General features: G+C 37.2%; 2 protein-coding genes across 2 annotated transcripts; one reads left to right on the top strand and one right to left on the bottom strand.

Moving 5' to 3' along the window:
• The first annotated feature begins 1,141 nt into the window (after window positions 1–1,141).
• LOC101172512 (arsenite methyltransferase-like) lies at window positions 1,142–5,868 on the top strand. Its single transcript, XM_004075690.3, has 10 exons — window positions 1,142–1,267; window positions 2,120–2,253; window positions 2,352–2,502; window positions 2,581–2,717; window positions 2,793–2,862; window positions 2,942–3,023; window positions 3,260–3,391; window positions 3,466–3,608; window positions 3,702–3,827; window positions 3,902–5,868. The coding sequence occupies exons 1-10, from the start codon at window positions 1,232–1,234 to the stop codon at window positions 3,977–3,979; spliced, it is 1,089 nt and encodes a 362-aa protein (XP_004075738.1). The 5' UTR covers window positions 1,142–1,231; the 3' UTR covers window positions 3,980–5,868.
• LOC101169960 (apoptosis-inducing factor 3) lies at window positions 4,646–12,897 on the bottom strand. Its single transcript, XM_011482604.2, has 19 exons — window positions 12,746–12,897; window positions 11,972–12,063; window positions 11,677–11,786; window positions 11,487–11,596; window positions 10,709–10,753; window positions 10,539–10,620; window positions 10,307–10,419; window positions 9,843–9,929; window positions 9,685–9,776; window positions 9,427–9,557; window positions 8,194–8,309; window positions 8,042–8,113; window positions 7,715–7,778; window positions 7,291–7,367; window positions 7,029–7,146; window positions 6,815–6,913; window positions 6,649–6,724; window positions 6,448–6,552; window positions 4,646–5,715 (listed from the first exon to the last, which is right to left on the bottom strand). The coding sequence occupies exons 2-19, from the start codon at window positions 12,058–12,060 to the stop codon at window positions 5,685–5,687; spliced, it is 1,617 nt and encodes a 538-aa protein (XP_011480906.1). The 5' UTR covers window positions 12,061–12,063; window positions 12,746–12,897; the 3' UTR covers window positions 4,646–5,684.
• Window positions 12,898–17,664: the final 4,767 nt, after the last annotated feature.

Here is a 17,664-nt window from a genome sequence, read left to right as displayed (position 1 = left end):
TTGCTGTGTGACAGTTTTACAAATGTAAAAGCACAAAATAACATCACAAAATAAAGTGGCAAGAGCAGTTAATTCGGAACCTGTGGATGTTTTTAATCCCCAACTATCCCATGTTGTGTTCAAGTCATTTTACACCGCCAACATTTTTTCCAGTTTCACTTTTATAATTAACAGGAGGGTCAAGTCTGCCAGAATGTGTGTCCACGTAGTGTTTCGCAGTAGAAACTAATTAACAACTTTATCTTTTTTAAAGCCTATTCTTGATGTAAGACATGCATGTCCAAAGTCCGGCCCATGGGCCTTGCTTTCAAATTTCCACCGGCTGCAGCCTCTGGTCACAAAATCCGTATCCAGCCCCCAGCACCTTCTGTAGACTGTGTTACAATTTCTTAACTGTGATTGGCTAAATTCCATTTTTAAAAATTGTAAATCTGTGGATACACTGTCTGTTGAACAAGCCGATGCGGAACCTTTCCAGTTCATTTCTAAAATGTCAACTGTAAATAATAAAAAAGAAAAGTTGACAGCAAGAGCAGCCACTTGTAGAATGTCATTTATAAGTTTTTCGTTAGCGTTTGACAAAAGCATAGATGCAGAAACTGTTTTTTTGGGGGGAGTAGACAATGACCTGAACTTGAACAAAGAGCCTTGAGGGCCAAACGAAAGAAACAGATTCATTTGTTATTTCTTTGATCAAAGCAACAGTGGTTTGTACTTTGGAAGAAGAAAACTTTTTTCCTGTTCACATGTTTTAAATTTGGAAGTTTAAAGCGAGCATTTATAAATGAATAATAGGTGATTCTTATTGGGAACCCAAATTTATTTTGTAAAGTTTTTTTTTTTTATCCAGTCAAAATTTTTAGCATTTTATTAAAAATGAAATTACGTCATTTTGGTAAAAAAAAAAAAAAAGCATTTAGATGGAATTATGTTCTATGTGAAAAAATGAAAATAAGTTATTTACTAAAAAGGTTTAATTAAAAAGATCCTTTGGATTAATGTTATTATAATGGTTTAAAGCTTTTTAACCTCACTAAAAAATAAATATTATATAAATGGATTTTTAAAAATACAACAAGAAGACTTGAAAGTAAAATAAAGACGAACACGGATTCTATCGGGTCCAAAGGTATCAAGCAAGCTGATTATTTTACTTTGAAAGACTTCCCGGAAACTGCTGCTGAGGCATAAGCTGTCGTTTGAACGTTCAAATTTGTGGTTTTAAAACAAAATGTGGACAAACGACGACGTTCGAGACAACGTGAAGGTACTTTCGAGTGTGGTGGAAGTCAAACTCTGCTGACATCTCGTGTTCACTTTGACCTAATTTGAGTTTGAGGGAAAAGTTCCCTAAAGTTCTGCAAATGTTATGTAATGGTAATGCCGATTCATCTCCGTTATCGTTGTTTCTGCAAATTTTGACCTAGACTTTCTTTTATTTTTGTTAACCCTACTAGCAATCTCATATACTGGTAATTTAGTTTTTAAAATGAAGAAAACGTTTAAGTAATTAGTCCTCTGCACGTCAAGTTTAAAGGTCATCCTTTTAGCGCGATCAATTTAGTTTTTAATTCCAGTTCTAAGGAGTAAAATTTCTAAAACTAAAACCGATTTTTTAATAGTTATTTTAGTTTGTTCAAACATATTTCAGGGGCTGCCGTGATCCTGGTTCTTTTCTGCTAATGTGCATTTAATTCCACTAGAAATGAAAAACCGGCTGAGATGTTAGAAGTCCAACTATTGCCTGAAATTACTGACTAAGTTTATTTCTGCAGCTCTGCTCTAATGTAAACATTTAAATTTTGACATCTCAAGATATCCATGTTTAGTTTTTCGTGTCTCCTTCCCCTAAACCTTTCAAATTGTTTTATAGCTTCTTCTTTTTTAAAGAGCTTTTTGTTTTGACAGTTGAAATAAAGCAAATATTTTCATTTGGATGGTTGTTAATAGGACTTTTACCTAATATAATACCCATTTCAGAAAAAAAATTTTGATTTTAATAAATGGTCAAGCTTCTCACTGCTTGTTGTTCATATGTATGAGCACAAAAGATGTGTGGTTACTTACTTTTAGGAATTTAACCTTGTCAAATATCCTAATTAAACTGTCAAACCACCAGAATTACTATGGCAGAAGGCTGGAGGCCTCTTGTGACTTGCAAACAAGCGCCGCTGCCTGCAGTCGGCCCTGCAGACCTCTGCCGGAGATCATCACAGATGCTCTGAGTCTGGTTCACCCTGAGGTAACTAAAAGGTAAACCCCCCCCCCAAATTACCCCCTTGTGTTTAAACTTCGTAGCTGCATTTAGGAGATTTAACTGAACTTGCTAAACATTCATCTTTTTTCCACAGATTTTTTGGCTGTGGTCTTCCTTTTCCAGCCAAGCTTAAGGGCTGCAGAATTCTGGACCTCGGCAGCGGTTCCGGTCGAGACTGCTATGCCTTCAGTAAGCTTGTTGGACCTCATGGACATGTGACTGGGATTGATATGACAGAGGAGCTGGTAACTCTGCTTAAGTCAGACGCACTGTGCCAACCCCCTTGTCATTATATATCAACGGTGTTGCTCCTGCTTCCTCAGATCACAGCATCTCGCCAATATTTGGAGTATCATCAGACTAAATTTGGCTACAAGAACCCAAATGTCACTTTTGTCCATGGGTACATGGAAAATCTCATAGAAGCTGGTTTACTGAGGGACTCAATGGACATTGTGATGTATGCTGAAATTACACATTGATTTATTGATTACCTTTGACCAACAGTTTAACCGTTTGTTTCCTCTGATTAAAGATCGAACTGTGTGATCTGTCTGTGTCCCGATAAAAAAGCAGTGCTACAACAAGCCTATGAAGTCCTAAAGGTTGGTAGGAGGAGTTCCTTTGGAAAAGCACTACTCAGAAATTCTTACATTTCTTTCCCCTTTTCTTTATTCAATACAGACGGGAGGCGAGCTTTACTTTAGTGACATGTATGCCAGCAGCGTCATTCCTGACCACATGAGGGAGGATCCACTCCTGTGGGGTGAAACAACACTTCTTTTTAAATCATTTACGTACTCCCTACAATTTACAACAAATATCTAATTTATGCAGATGACACACTGTTTTTTGTGTCTGATTTCTTTATACTTCAATGTTTGTTTTTTTATTGTATTTCTTACTGGTTCAACTGTACAGTGACCTTGAGTGTCTGGGAGGGATATATAACATTATTATGATGATGCAGTGTCCTTTGGCCATCATCTCGTTCTGGGTTAGGTGAGGGAATGGGTGGCTCTCTGTTTTGGAGGAATCTCATCCCACTGGCCCACAGTGTTGGTTTCAGCACTCCACTTCTCGTCTCAGCAAGCCGTATTGAGGTCCACAACGACCAGCTCAAAGCAAAAGCAGGTAGATAGAAATTGAGTAAAGGGTTATCTGACAAAATTTTTCAAAAAACCTAAACCAAGTTCTTTGTTTATCAGGGGACATCAGCTATGTGTCAGCGACCTACAGACTATTTAAGCTGCCCAAACTTCCATCGATGCTGAGCTCAACTGTCACCTATAAAGGAACAGTGGCAGAGTTTCCAGATCAGCTGGACTTTGATTCCTCCCACTGTTTCAAGGTGTTTGACTTTTTACTTTTTCGTTTTTTGGGGGGAAATTTCAGATCAAAGGAATACATATTTCATTTAGTTGCTGTTTATTTTTTAATGCAGAAAGACACAACAGTGGAATTAAATGGAGAAATGGCTGCAATCCTTCAGCATTCCAGGTTTGCCACAGATTTTAATATCCGGATGTTGAATGAGCAGAATTTCAGCTCAGAGCCAACACCACAAGAGGTTAGTATTAAAATGCTTTTCATATTAGTAACTAATTGTTTCAGTTCTGAATGATGCTCTTTTTATTTACTCAGTATTGCCATCTCAACCCATTTCTGTTGGCTGACAAATTGGGTTCATCTGTGAAACAATGCTCCAAAACTGGAAAATGAGGAGATGGCTTCATCCAGAGGGAGCTAAGAATTAACCCTTTACTTCTTTTTTTTCTTTTTTACTATATTAACTTTTCTGTTTGACAATTGTATCTGTAGATGTTTCCACATTTGACATTGAAGAAGCTTTATTACAAACTCAAGGTCCATTTGCCACAATATACACAAAACAAATAAAAGGCTTAAGGATAAAATAAAACATATTGTTTAATGCACATTAGTAAATCTATTAACTTTTCCATCACACTAGTAGTCTCAGAGCCTTGTTTTTGGAGGGGAAAAATCTGCATTTTCTCAAAGAGAAATTCTTGATCGTTATCATGATTATTCTGACATTTTTGGTTCCACAAAAACCTAAACTGCTGATGTATTGAGTGAAAGAAAATTCTATGAAGTGTATGAAAGGTATTGAAACTGTAAGTGATGAAAATCAAAATAAAAAGGTTTACTGTAGCAGGTATTTGAGAAAGAACAGAAGTCTGAGAAAAAAAGTCAGAATTTTCTATTCCCTTTCCCCCCCCCTTTCTCTGGAACCTAAATCTTCTTCCGTCGTATTGTGGTTCTTATCCTGTCACTTTATATAATTATTTAAAGAACAGCTTAAAAGTTAACCTAACCTTTAAAAAGACAGACGCCATGACAGACAGATCACTTAACTCTACAAAGTAAGTTTGGCATTTTATGTTTATTGAAATTAAATCCTTTAAACAAGCAGTTTTGCTTTTAGAATAAAAAACCAAAAATACCATAAAATTTAACAATTTGTTATTAGTTAAGACACTTTGGTGAACAGTCAAAAAAAAATGTCATTTTCGTCTGTAAGTCCACTTGTTACACCCCTCCCCACACCTGAATGCATCCATCTACAGCGATAAATATTATTTTATGCATCGTGACATTTAGTCATGCATGTACCTTTGTTGGTTAACACAATAACTGTATAGACTAAAATGTTAATGCACAAACCCAACAAACGCACAGTTTTCATTATTGTTGTACTTTTCCAATAAAATGTTTGGTCCACAGTTAACAACAGTTACTAAATATGTCATGCAAAATTATGAAAATATTTCAGAAACACGGTTAGCTAGTGATCCCTTTACGAGTGAGTCCTTTATTAATCCCATCACCCAAATCATATAATTTTATCATATATCTTAAAGTGTTTTTCTGCAGTGTTTCTTCAGTGTTTTTATAAACCGTTGACATTAAATGAGTTGATTTTAAAATAAACAAAAAAAGTGGTTTTGATTTAAAAAAAAAACAGCTCAAAGCCAAAAGTGCTTAAATAGAACAAATGAATTTCTTCAGTGAAATTACTACAAAATATCCTCAAATTGCTGCGTTACTACATTTACGTAACTACTTACAAACATTTGGGGTATGTCGACGTTGACAACTTAATGTGATTCAATGACAATAAAACATGAAATAAAAAAAAATAAAAACAAGGACACTTCACTCTTATTCAGTAAATCAGATTATTTAGAGTGCACAAAGACCTAATTGAATAAAGCTACAATAGAAACACAACTACAAAGACAGAGTAGACAGAAGGTCTGATTGGTTCTCTGGAAGCCTGAGGCATCAAGTGCAGCAATCTGGCTAGTTATAATTTGAGACAGAAGGAGGAGAAAGCAACATGGAAGCCACGTCCTTGGTCTCGTCTGCTCCTGCTAACCTTCACCTTTATGTAGTCATCCACCTACATCTGCAGCCAGCTCAGGCTGTCAGCTCTGCACCAATCACAGAAAAACAAATGAGAAGAATTAAGAATCATTCAAGTTTTTAATATACGTTTGTAAATCAAATCAAACTTTATTTATAAAAAGCGCTCCTCATACATTGTGCAGCTCGAATCACTTCACAATTGAAAACAAAAACAGACAGAAATTCAAAGAAAAACCCAATCTACCCCCTCCCTCCTCCCTGTTAACACATACATCCCATACAACTCAGGGTTTTCATTTTTCATATTTTAAACACGTTTTGTGCCTTTCGGGATCACGGGGCTGCTGGAGCCTATCCCGTCCACTCATGGGTGAAGGCAGGGGACATCCTGGACAGCTCGCAGGGCCACAAATCACACACCCATGCACACTGACGTTCACACTTAGGGACAATTTAGAGTAACCTAACCTATGAAGCATGTTTTTTGAAGGTGGACAACATGCAAACTCCACGCAGAGCAGGTGTTCTGTTTCAGGTCCCCCAGCCGGGACTTGAACTCGGGGCCTTCTTGCTACTGCGGCACAGTGCAGCCTCTCGTATAAATAAATAAAAACCATACATTCTTTCTATGGTGTCAATGACACAAGCAATACTAATACACAAATCGAAGACAATTTAATAAGTTTAATGGACTCTGCTCTTCCAATGGGGTCAAATGTGTGCAACATGTTTACTGTGTTTATAATGTATTCTATTGTAAATAAGCATGCATTGTGTAAATGGATACGGTAACTTACTGAGCTTGAGCCTTTGTGATGATGTTCCCCTTTGACATCAGTTCTGCAACTTGAGCTACTGCAGGATCAAACGTCATGCTTGCAGCAGCCACCACCACATCTTTCCTGCTCACAACACAACAAAGTGGATTTTCTTTTCTTTTTTTTTACATAAACTGGAAGTGTTTCACCAGCAGCTTGTATTTTTCCACAGATGCTCACTTTATGTAGAACGCCAGAAATTTCCTTTCTTCTACTTTGCCTTTGAATATGATTTCTGTATATCCTTCTCCATAGCCTAAAAAAGAGAAAAACAAAGGGGGAATTGAGTGACAGAAGGACCAAGCTTCACTGAAAATTTCTAAGGGAGTCCCGTGAAAGGCATGACCTGTGTATCTGATGCCCTTTCCAAGAAATGTAGTCCAGAAGAAGGGAACCGACTCAATTGGAGTCGGTTTCTTCATCATGTTCAGACCTGCTATTTTTCCTGGTTTAAAAACATTTAAATTCAAAGTTAATTACGTGACCATTTACATGACGTTTATAATAAAAACATCAAATGAGATAAATACACAATGATTCCGATTCATTGAGTTGCTTACCATGAGCGTGGGACATTTGCCAGTGACCGATGCTGACCTGCTCGCCGCCACGAATGGTGAGAGGGAAGGAGGTTACGTCACCAGCAGCAAAAATGTCTGGTGTGTTGGTCCTCATAAACTATTGACAAAAAAACAAAAAAAAGACATTTCATGCAGACGCTTTACTGTGAGCTTGCGTATTTATTTCTACACATCTTTCTGTGTCACAAATAAATGATTCCTCATATATTTATATATATTTACTTTGATCCGAGTACGTTACCTTATCCACAATCACAGCTTTCTTTGAATCCACAGCAATCTCAGTTCCAGCCAAAAAGCCTGAATTTGGGATTGCACCTGTAGTACACACATCACTGTTAAAACTTTACAAAGCAAAAAGACAAAGAAAAACCTGGAGATCAAACTATAGGGTTTACACAAATGTTGTGACATTTTAGCAAGACATTCAGCGGGGGCAGTTATAAACGGATATTTCTGACTAAAATTAAGAGGTATTTTTCTTTTTACATCTTAGACAATTTAATATTTGATATTACTGTTCACTTGATTTGTTTTTCAGGTATTACTCAATCAGGTGGTTTAATTATAATATATTTCTTTTTAAATATTTCTAAATAATTTGCTATTATTCAAAGAAGAAATACAATGAATGTCACAACCCCCTTGCAATAAAACACAATTACCAATTCCAGCAATCACCACATCAGCTTCCAGGACTGTACCATTATTTAACACCACCTCTTTTACCTACAAGATAAGGAAAATAGATTTTAAGGAAAATATAATGTGATATGTTTAGGGAAATAAAAAATATTTTCACATCGCAACATTTCTTATCTATAACACTAAAAATCTGCATTAAAGGAAAATATATTGAACGTAAAGACTTTTCTTTTTGTGGTTTAATTTTTGATTTCTTTGTCTGACTATGGCTATCATGACTCTGTGTAACAGTGAACATTCTGTCTGTCTCCCTACAAACATTTTTCATGAAATAGAGGCGAAGTTACCTTTCCGTTCTCCCCTCTGATCTCCGTCACTTTGCTGTTCATGTAGAACTTCACATTTCGTTCTTCTAACATCTTAAAAAGGGAAAAAACCAGAATAAAGAATTCCTGTTGGGTCACTGTAGTTCCAGACTGCAGTTGTAATTGTTGCATACTTGCATGCAGATCCTCCCAATCTCAGGCCCCAGAGTGTTCTCAAATGGGTATTGAGTTGGACCAACTAAAGCAACGCCTGCAGCTTTGTCTGATAGATATGCAGCGACTTCCACACCTGGGATGTCATGCAGGAAAAAAAAACGCATCATGAGTGTGTTTTTTGTAAAGGGCGAGGCAAAAGGCACAGTTGCAGAGTCACAGTGCATAACGTAAACATCTGTGAAGAGGACTCATAGCAGGTAGCTTTAGAGGTACTTGTCTGACCTGGATGGCCGTCACTGGAATGTCATCTTACGGTTAACATACAACAGTTATCAGGTTTCCATCGCAAAAGGAGATGGTCGCGCCTTTCGTCGAGCTGCCATGTTATGGTGAGAGTCTTAAGACTTTGTCCTGCGCCTGTACTCTTGGAAAAGCCAACAGGAAGTCAGGTTACAGGGCTTACCTGCTAGAGTAAGCAGACTTCGTTGACAGACATCTGTTGTAAAAGCAGGGTCCTCTTCAACCAAGATCGATAGAAACCTGTCTGTGATCATGTGTGAGCTGACAGTCACCTGATTACTTTAGGGTGTGTAAGCCACTCAATGAGTGTGATCACACAATTTTTGTGGGGGTGGGGGGCAGAGAACCCAGAGGAGAACAATCCAACTCCTTACAGAAAGAACCCATCTGGGACTTGAACCAGCACCTTCTCGCTATAAGGTAATGCTAACCACTACACCACCATGCAGCCATTTCAAGGCTGAATGTTTATCAATTAGATAGATAATGGATAAAATACAGCGATAACAACTTGGCCTTGTTGGAATAAAGTACCGGTAGAATAAATTGTATTATAGGAATTTTGAATAATTCTTAATTAAATAAATAGATCATAACAATCATAAGTAGGTTTGGATTTTTGGTTTGTGTCATGATTTCATTGCATTCTTTGTGTCGCACAAAGACACAACCTGAAATGAGAACTGGGCGTATATAGAATAAAAAAAAAAAAATTATAGAAATATAGAAATATAGAAAAAAACTCAATTAAAACGACAGAAAGAGAATCCACTTGATCATATATTCCTATATGAAAACTTGCAACCTCACGAGTTCTACCGGGGAAAGAGGTTCTCAGCTGTTACACTTGCAGTTTGAGTAGCAAACAAGCCCAAAGTGTGATTGCATCATACTTTAAAGGTGTACCTATGGATGCATTCAGATAACCTATGGAGGAGACATAAAATAACCTATAAACGATGCTCCAATCACAACAGCTTTCTGCTTGGTGCCAGAGCTGTGAATCTCTTTGGCGTCGTCATAACTCTGCAGCAAATGCACGCCCTTCAAGTCAGAACCTGGACAACTGAGCGGCCGCGCTCTGTCAACGGAAAAGAGAAAACATTCTTTTAATAAAAATATATATCACATTAGTTGGAAAGCTTTGAACATCAAAATGTTTGTCTGTGAAAGGAATCAGCAAAGAGGCTGCAGGTGATGAGCCTCACCTGCAGCCTGTTGAGATGAGGAGCTGGTCATAATGCTGCAAAGCACCATCATTTATCTGCACCAGCTTGTTCCCAGGGTTCACAGACACCACCTGCAACCCAGCCCACACGGTTTTGTTACTCACAAACACATTCAAAGGGCTAGCTTTGCATCTTACCTCTTTATTTGTCCACACTTCAATCCCATATTGTTGATAGAATTCAGCTGGTCGCAGCAGGAGGCTGCTGCTTTCCACATTCATAACCTGAAATAGTCGATGGCTTAAGACATTTTTCACATTTTTTCCCCAATTTATTTATTTCTTTTCATTTCCACAAATCAACAAAAACAAACGATCTTGCATAAGTTATAATCCAGGAGAAATGAAAGGGAACAGAAAGCAGAAAAGTTTTTGAAATACAATTAAGGTACTTAAGATAAACATATTTATATATATAAATGTATGCAATACGGCATATAGGTATGGTTGTGGCTTACATCAAAGTATTTGGCTAAGAATAACCTAGACACGGGCAATTTCTGTCTTATTTCTAATTTTCTAAGTCATATCTGGAGTTGACGGTTCATCGATTCACTGAATAATTTACTGAAGTGGGCTTTCTAAATTCCAGCCATTCTTACCTTGCTCAGTTTAGTTTTGTCATATGGAGGCAGGCTGTCTTTGGTCACCATGATGATGCGACCCTGGTAGCAGTTTTGCCGAAGTGTCTCAGCGCAAACCAGAGAGGCGGGGCCTAAAAATATTACAAAAATCACAAAACTCCTCCCAGGTATGCGAGTGTCAAACATCTAATCCCTGTCATAATCTCAATAAGAAACCTATTTTTCCCCTTTTCTCATCTCTTAATCTTACCGCCTCCAACAAGAAGTACAGTATGTTTGGCGCCTGGTTCAAGCGTGCACATCTCCTTCACTCGCTTCGTCAACTTCAGAGACTAAAGCAGACGAATGCTGGCGTTCTTAAACATTCAATACCAACAAGTTCTAATCACTTTAACAAGGAATTGGATTTATGATGCTTACCTTTTGGTTGATAGAAACATAAACCTTGCCATCCTCAACCTTTACCTGTAACAGGAATTAATGAATGTCAACAACATTTATTAGGAAAAAAGAAAGGAATAAAAAGAACTAATTGTATAATTGACTAGACTTACCAGCCCTTTTTTAAAACTAATTAAACATGTATACATTTTATAAAGAAAACTCTGTTTTAAGTACGGCTGCACAATTTTAGGAAAACGAGGGATTTGTGATATTAGTGATCAACATTGCGATGACAATATAACTTGCAATACATGAACAAATGGCAAAACAACCAAAAACATCATTTCCATTTCAATGCAACAGTTTAATTTAAATAAGAGTCAACATAACATAAATTCTATGATGACCCTCGTCTACATAGGAGGCGAGCATCTAACATAAAAAGGCTCAATCTGATCAAATGCATAAAGGGATTTATTTGATTCGTTAAATACTTCAAGCTGCCATGAGATCGTTTCAGCACATTTAAGTTAACCATTTATAGCAATTTTTGCAATATGCATATTGCACAGCTTGATATCATGATATCAATAAATTTCTGGTTTACTCCGCAGGCCTACCTTTAATGTATAGTTTTTATTTATGAGTTGGATTATTTTCTCATAATGACTGATCACTTTCTGGTGACTCCTACGACTCCAAATGAATAACCAAACAATAAATATTACTTTAAAACTGCAAAAGCAGATTTTTTTAGGTCTGTAAATTTTAAACAGAGCTTTATAATGAAGGCTGTGTTTGCGTGCTGTTTCACCTTATAGGTGGGTAGAGAGTCCAGGCCTGGATAGTCCTCAATATCTCCAGTTCTCACATTAAAGCAGGCTCCATGAAAGGGACATCTCACTCTCTCACCAACAAGTGCTCCTAAGAAATCAGTTTTGCACGTTTAAACATAATGGATTTGTGCAGGGGGAAAAAGAGACTTCTCTGAATTAAGGGTTTACCTTTGATCAGAGGAGCATTATAATGGGAGCACCTGCCCCCAACCGCAAAGTACTGACCCTGTGTTCGAACCACAAGCACCTTCTGATCCTGCACAGTCACCTCTTTCATTCTTCAACGACACAAAAAATGGAAACAACAGAGTACGGCTCAAATTCTACGGAGCCCCTAAAGGGACATAAAAGTAAAACCAATACAATTTTTACTTCCATGTCCCTTTAAGGACTCTGTAAAATGTAAAGCAAATCATGTATATGAAAGATTTAAAAATATGTTTTTTTTTAAAACTGTGCTCACTGTCCATCGTGGAGATCAGCTTCCGGACAAACCAGTTCTGTCACCTCCTCCTGCTCTCCCCTTTGACCTGCATCTTGGAGCTCACTCATGTCCTGTAAGGTTTTAAAAATGCATGTCTGTTGCAGTTACATGGAGTTCTGGGTGGCGCTTGGATAAACAGAGCAGCAGACAGAACACAAAAGCAGACAAAAGCATCAACACACCTTGGTTGGGAAATTAAAAAAAACAATAATGAAAGGGGGGGGGGGGGGGGGGGCACAGGAAAAAACCATTGCTGTTACAGTAAGTTTGAAAAATTATTTAGGCAGAGCAGTTTTATTAGTAAAGGACCAACAAGCCATAGTTACAGAATGAAAAAAACATTAACATTACAGAGGAAATACATTTCTAAAATTTTATAAAAGATAAATTAGATAAAATTTGCATTAATTAATTAAAAAAAAATACATCAACATTTGCTATTACAACTTTTTTTTAAGAGAAAACTCCTGAGACACTCACAGCTTCTTTGCTCTCACGCGTTTTGTAAAGATGACATGTAGTTATGATGAAATGTTTAGAGATCGTTTCATGACCTGTCTTGTGATTTAAGGTCCACATTCAGTGAAAGAGGAAACGCGATTAAAGCACAATCCGATCGATCAACAATAGTTAATGTAAATCATGCAGTGACAGGAAGTAAGTTATGAGACAGAAGTAGAGATAAATCACGGCGTGCATATTTTTAAATCCCCTTTTTAATATTTGTATCTAATTGTTTACTGTTGTTCTCACCTGCTTTCTATCACCGGAGACCTTTAGACTCGATAACCCAGCCTCGACTGTAATGACAGTAGCTATCTGATGAATGACACCCGCGAGCCCCGACTGCAAGCGCTGCTTCCTGCTACGGTAACCTAAGAGGGACAAATCAAGAAACGCGCTCAAGAACGTTGTGCCTTCACAAGTTTCACTGTGACATAGATTCAATTCTAAGGGCTCTAAAATGGACACGTTTTTGTTATATGATGATTTTTAAATACTAATAATAATTATTATTATTATTGTAACTTCAGGAGATGTTGGGGTTAAAATAATGTTTCGATTTTGTTCAAGCTTAAATTTTTCCATTATTAGAAGTTTGTTTTTTGATTGGCAGGTAAAAGGTTAGTCCTTATTTATATGTCTATGGGTTAGACACATCCAAATTCTCATTCGGAAGATGCTAAAACGTAGAAACCGAAAATATGAACACCTCTGCCAGGTTCTGCCTGTTGCCATTTGCACACTATAGTAACTGAAAGCAACTTCAATTTGTTTGGTTCTGACTTCAGGTTCTGCCAGCTAATTGCTTCTTGCAGATCTCACAGCCCTTCTGGGTTCAGATAAACACCCTTTCAGACAGTTCCACACCATTGAGTTAGAAGCATACAATATCTCGGTTGTCATCTTTGCTGTGTAAGAGTCGATTTTTCTGCTCTGTGACTTAAACATCATATGTTTTGAGCAGTGGAATCTGAAGTGTGTAACAAATTGGTGAACAAAGACTGGGTTTTGACACTTTTGGGGGTTTGTCTGCACGTTAGAAGCTGAGAACTTTAGATAGAAAAAAAAACACCCAAAGATGTGCCTTTTCTTGTACAACAAATGCAATAAAAAGTTCTGTAATTTGTAACTACTTACAGTCATGCTGAAGTGAAGTTAAAAAAAAAGTACATAATATATCTGATCATGACACATTGAGAGAACTGTTTGCTATATCATGGGGCATGAGTCACATGAAGCATGACACATGCTAAGTCACAATGAGCAGTTTGGTGGTCTTGTGCCCAAAAGGGAAATTGTGGGTTCAAATTAGATAAGGGACACTGCTTGACACGAAGGATTGCGGGATTAAACCACAAATGGTTTTTAAATTAACTGGAGCTGGAGTACTTTATTATTCCAGCTCACCGGTTAGCCAGGAAATGCAAACTTTCAAACAGCTACTGGGATTTTAACTCAAAACATTTCCCAGAGATTCTTAATTGTTCTACTAAAAACAATAATCTATTCACACAAGAAAAGAAAACATTTTCTGGAAAGAGAAATGTGATGGTTGAGAAACTGTGATATTTGCAAATACAATACATTCAATGCCATGCCATGTTAATACTATTATCTTCCTTGCCCACCCAAAACAAATACCCTGGATACTACCAATAGACTAAGCTAAAGACACAGCTTTGCAACAAAAGTTTACAAAACTGAATGTCATCAAACTGCAGCTAACATGCTCTCAGATGACTTCAGCAGCATTAAGTGGAACAAACAGCCTGTTTCATCTCCAATTGCTCTCCCGTGACCTCTGATTGGTTGATAAACAAGCCATTTTTGAAAATGGGGCCATTGATTTGCAGGAATACAGGATTTTTGCAAATCAAAGGGCCAGTAAACAGGAAGCTGTACAATGTCCTTTCAATAAAGTCATTTTTTTTAAAGAAAAATTATGTTGTGCGGATACAATATTGAAAAAGATAACCACATTTGAGCAGAGCCAGAGGGGATTTATAAACACTTAAAGAAACCATAATGTGTACACATGAAGCCTTTTAGTTAGTTGAGTCACTCATCTAATATAGAAATACATTTGTTTCTAAAGTGCACAAAGCGGGTCTCTAGTTGCTATTTGCATTTGTGGATATGATATTTTTCCATTATGATCCATAAATATATTATGAAATAACAGTCTTCTTTAACTGCTTTCTAAAGAAAAAAATACAATGTTTCTCATTTAAAGTTAAGTCCTGCAGATAATCAATAACAATTCTGGTGAACTGTCTCTAGGATGTTCCACTTAAGAAACAATCAGCATCTGTTTCTCTTTTAAACTAATTAATGTTGTGACTAGCAGAATAACATTTGTGTATAATTTTACTCTAAAATACCTGGCCAGTTTAGCAGTGAGTTCAAGGACTTGAGATGGATATTGGATCATTAGTGAAATGTAAGTATTTATTCCAGTCTGGTATTAAAAACGAAGCGTGATTTCACACTTTTTTTTACAAATTTGTCAATCATACCTGTCTATGTTTATAATAACCCCTTCATAAATCCGATCAAGTTTACTTTGAACACTGTGATCTGCTGATAACAAGTTACTGATCAACGCAAAATAACTCATAGAAGATTAGGGCAAATTCCCATCAATACAGCTTCTTTTGTAACCAAAGCAAACCTTTTTTAACCAAATATGTCATTATTTTTTACAGTGTTCCAACTACATTTTGAAAGACACAGGATGATGTGGCTTTTTTCTTATTATTCATCAATTATTCAAGCCGTTATAATTCTGAAGCAATGTCGCCCAGCAGAGGGACCCTTCGTCCACAAGATCATGACATTTGCTTGATGTTATTCTACTGTCTTACCAGAGGAGGCGCTATTTCACATAATATCTACACAGGCAGAGACTCGAGGCGTCAGCCAGACCTAGACCTGAATGAAAGCAGCCCATTCTTGGTCTAGAATTATGTGGAACCTCATATAGAATAGATGCTTTATAGTTTTTTTTTTCTTTTTTGTTTTTCAAGAATAACTAATAAAAAAAAAATACATTTCACAGTACATTTCACATTCTCCATTACTCCTGAGAACATTCGTGTTACGATTCCGGTGAGGGAAAATGTTTGTTAAAATGCTCTGGAGGGCAGCATCAGCTTCACCTTGGTTACAAGTCCTCATCCAGTAAATTTAAACTAACAAAAACTATTTTATAATAGAACAAATAAAACCTAAAGACTATAATAAACTAAATTTGCCATACATTAATTTTTTTATCATATATTAACGATAGTTCTCCCCCAAAAAAGATATTCTAAAATTGTTTACTGTCATAGAATTCGTCACAGTTAAAGCTGGTCACTTAAAAAGAGACAAAAAAAGTCATGAGTGTATTGTTGTTATGGAGAGAAAGAAGGTAAACAGTGTGTAAAGTCAGCATTTACCTTCATAATCCTCTAAAATGTATTTTATGTACAATCCTTTTTAATGTGAGACATCTGAATTTTGAAGTTTATATCAGAGTGGACAGTTTCTTCACTCTGTATTGGATGGAGAGAACAAAATAAAACCTATCACCATTGATTTGTTTTGTTTACTGCAACACTAGCTTTTTTTAAATGATGAATGAGGTGTCTTCTGGTTTAATTTGTGGCTTGGGCACCCTCTTGAAGACTAGCTCTTGGAATAGAGTTGCTGCTCCACATCAAGAAAATCCAGTTCAGGTGACTTGGGCCGCCCTTTTGGATGACTCCTGGATGCCTCACTCGGGAGGTATTCTGGGCGTGTCCCAGAGGGTGGAGGGCCCAAGCTAAACCCATGAGTCCTGGAGAGACTATGTCTCCTGACTTGCCTTGGAGCTTCCCCAACAGATCTGGATCCCTCTGTAGAGTGGGAGGTCTGGTTGGACTAATGCCCCTGTGATCCTGCACAGGATAAGAGGAAGAAGGTGTATGGATGGATTTGTGTTGTTGTGCTCTAAAGATCACATTGACTTTTCTCTACACACTATGTTAGCTGAAGGTAAAAAGAAACGCAGGCAACTGACTTAACAGTTTTTTGGTATATTGCTGCAAACTTTTTTTTATAAATAAAATGGTACATGTGGTTATGCTGTCCAAAGGTTTTCTTCTGGTTTATTTTGTTTTTGTGATGATCAGATTTATTATTTGTGAGTTGGCATCAACAGAGAAAAAAATGTGATCTCAGAAAAACTGGTGTTTAAACTAATTTTGCCCGTTTTATTAGTACGTTGTTGTATTTCATCTCTCTTTATTGTTTAGCTTTTCATTCATTTACAGTTAAAATCGTTATGATCCTTTTGTTGTTTGCCTTTTAGCATATCCCTTCAGGGGTTGCCAAATTTGGTTAGACAGAGATTTTTACACTAGATGTATGTGGATGCCCTTTCTGATACAACCCTGTATTTTATCCGGGCTGAAGACTGAGACAGGGGGACCCACACTTGGGCTCCCTTGTGGCCACGTAGTTAGGCAGTAGCGTGAGGGGTCTTGTGCATTGACTGCATAAGAGAACTGGATTGAACGAGTGTGACGTCACCCATGGAAAGCTCTTAATTCCGGCTCCAGCGAAATGAAGCCAATTCAGTCACCATTTTCCGTGAAACGGACATTGCCATGTTGGAGCCAGACAACAGTGATTGGTCTGAGTCGGTCTGAATCAATGAGTCTGTGGCAACTACTGTCGCCGATCAGTAGTGAGCTTGTTTGAAGTCCACACCCCTTCCACTGAAAGTAGGCTGGAGAGAATCTGTCAATCAAACGTTGAAGTGGGGGGCAAGCGGGCACCACATGCTTTTATTGAGGCATCTGATAGGCCAATTTATGACTTCAGTGATTGCAATAAAGAAATAATGCAAAAAAAGGGGATTATCAAAAACATGTTTAAATAGGTATTAGAGCAAGAATTTTTATTATTCTGACAAACAGAATGACTGTGCAGAATTCTATTGGATTTTGATTTGTTGGAGCTAGTGGGTACTTCCTATTTAGAGCGCGACAGTGGAGGGGTTACTGTGTCAAGTTATTTTTGTATTTTCTTTTTTTGTTAAACATATCATAACACATCAACATGCAATCTCTTGCAAAGGGATGTTACCAAAACACAACCTCATAGGGGTTGTACAAGGTCATAAAATACAATAATTTCGTGAT

This window comes from Oryzias latipes, chromosome 13, assembly GCF_002234675.1.
Source record: "Oryzias latipes chromosome 13, ASM223467v1".
Classification (NCBI taxonomy): Eukaryota; Metazoa; Chordata; class Actinopteri; order Beloniformes; family Adrianichthyidae; genus Oryzias; species Oryzias latipes.
The sequence above is the reverse complement of the archived record's forward strand: the minus strand, read 5'-3'. Positions and strand labels throughout refer to the sequence as shown.

Coding starts and splice junctions, on each gene's coding strand:
- LOC101172512 (XM_004075690.3), top strand. CDS start 1,232: ATGTGGACAAACGACGACGTTCGAGACAACGTGAAG. Junction 2,503..2,580: donor TTGATATGACAGAGGAGCTG/GTAACTCTGCTT, acceptor CTGCTTCCTCAG/ATCACAGCATCTCGCCAATA. Junction 2,718..2,792: donor GACTCAATGGACATTGTGAT/GTATGCTGAAAT, acceptor CTCTGATTAAAG/ATCGAACTGTGTGATCTGTC.
- LOC101169960 (XM_011482604.2), bottom strand. CDS start 12,060: ATGAGTGAGCTCCAAGATGCAGGTCAAAGGGGAGAGCAGGAGGAGGTG. Junction 9,777..9,842: donor AAGTGTGGACAAATAAAGAG/GTAAGATGCAAA, acceptor GCTGGGTTGCAG/GTGGTGTCTGTGAACCCTGG. Junction 5,716..6,447: donor ATCACAAAGGCTCAAGCTCA/GTAAGTTACCGT, acceptor TGATTGGTGCAG/AGCTGACAGCCTGAGCTGGC.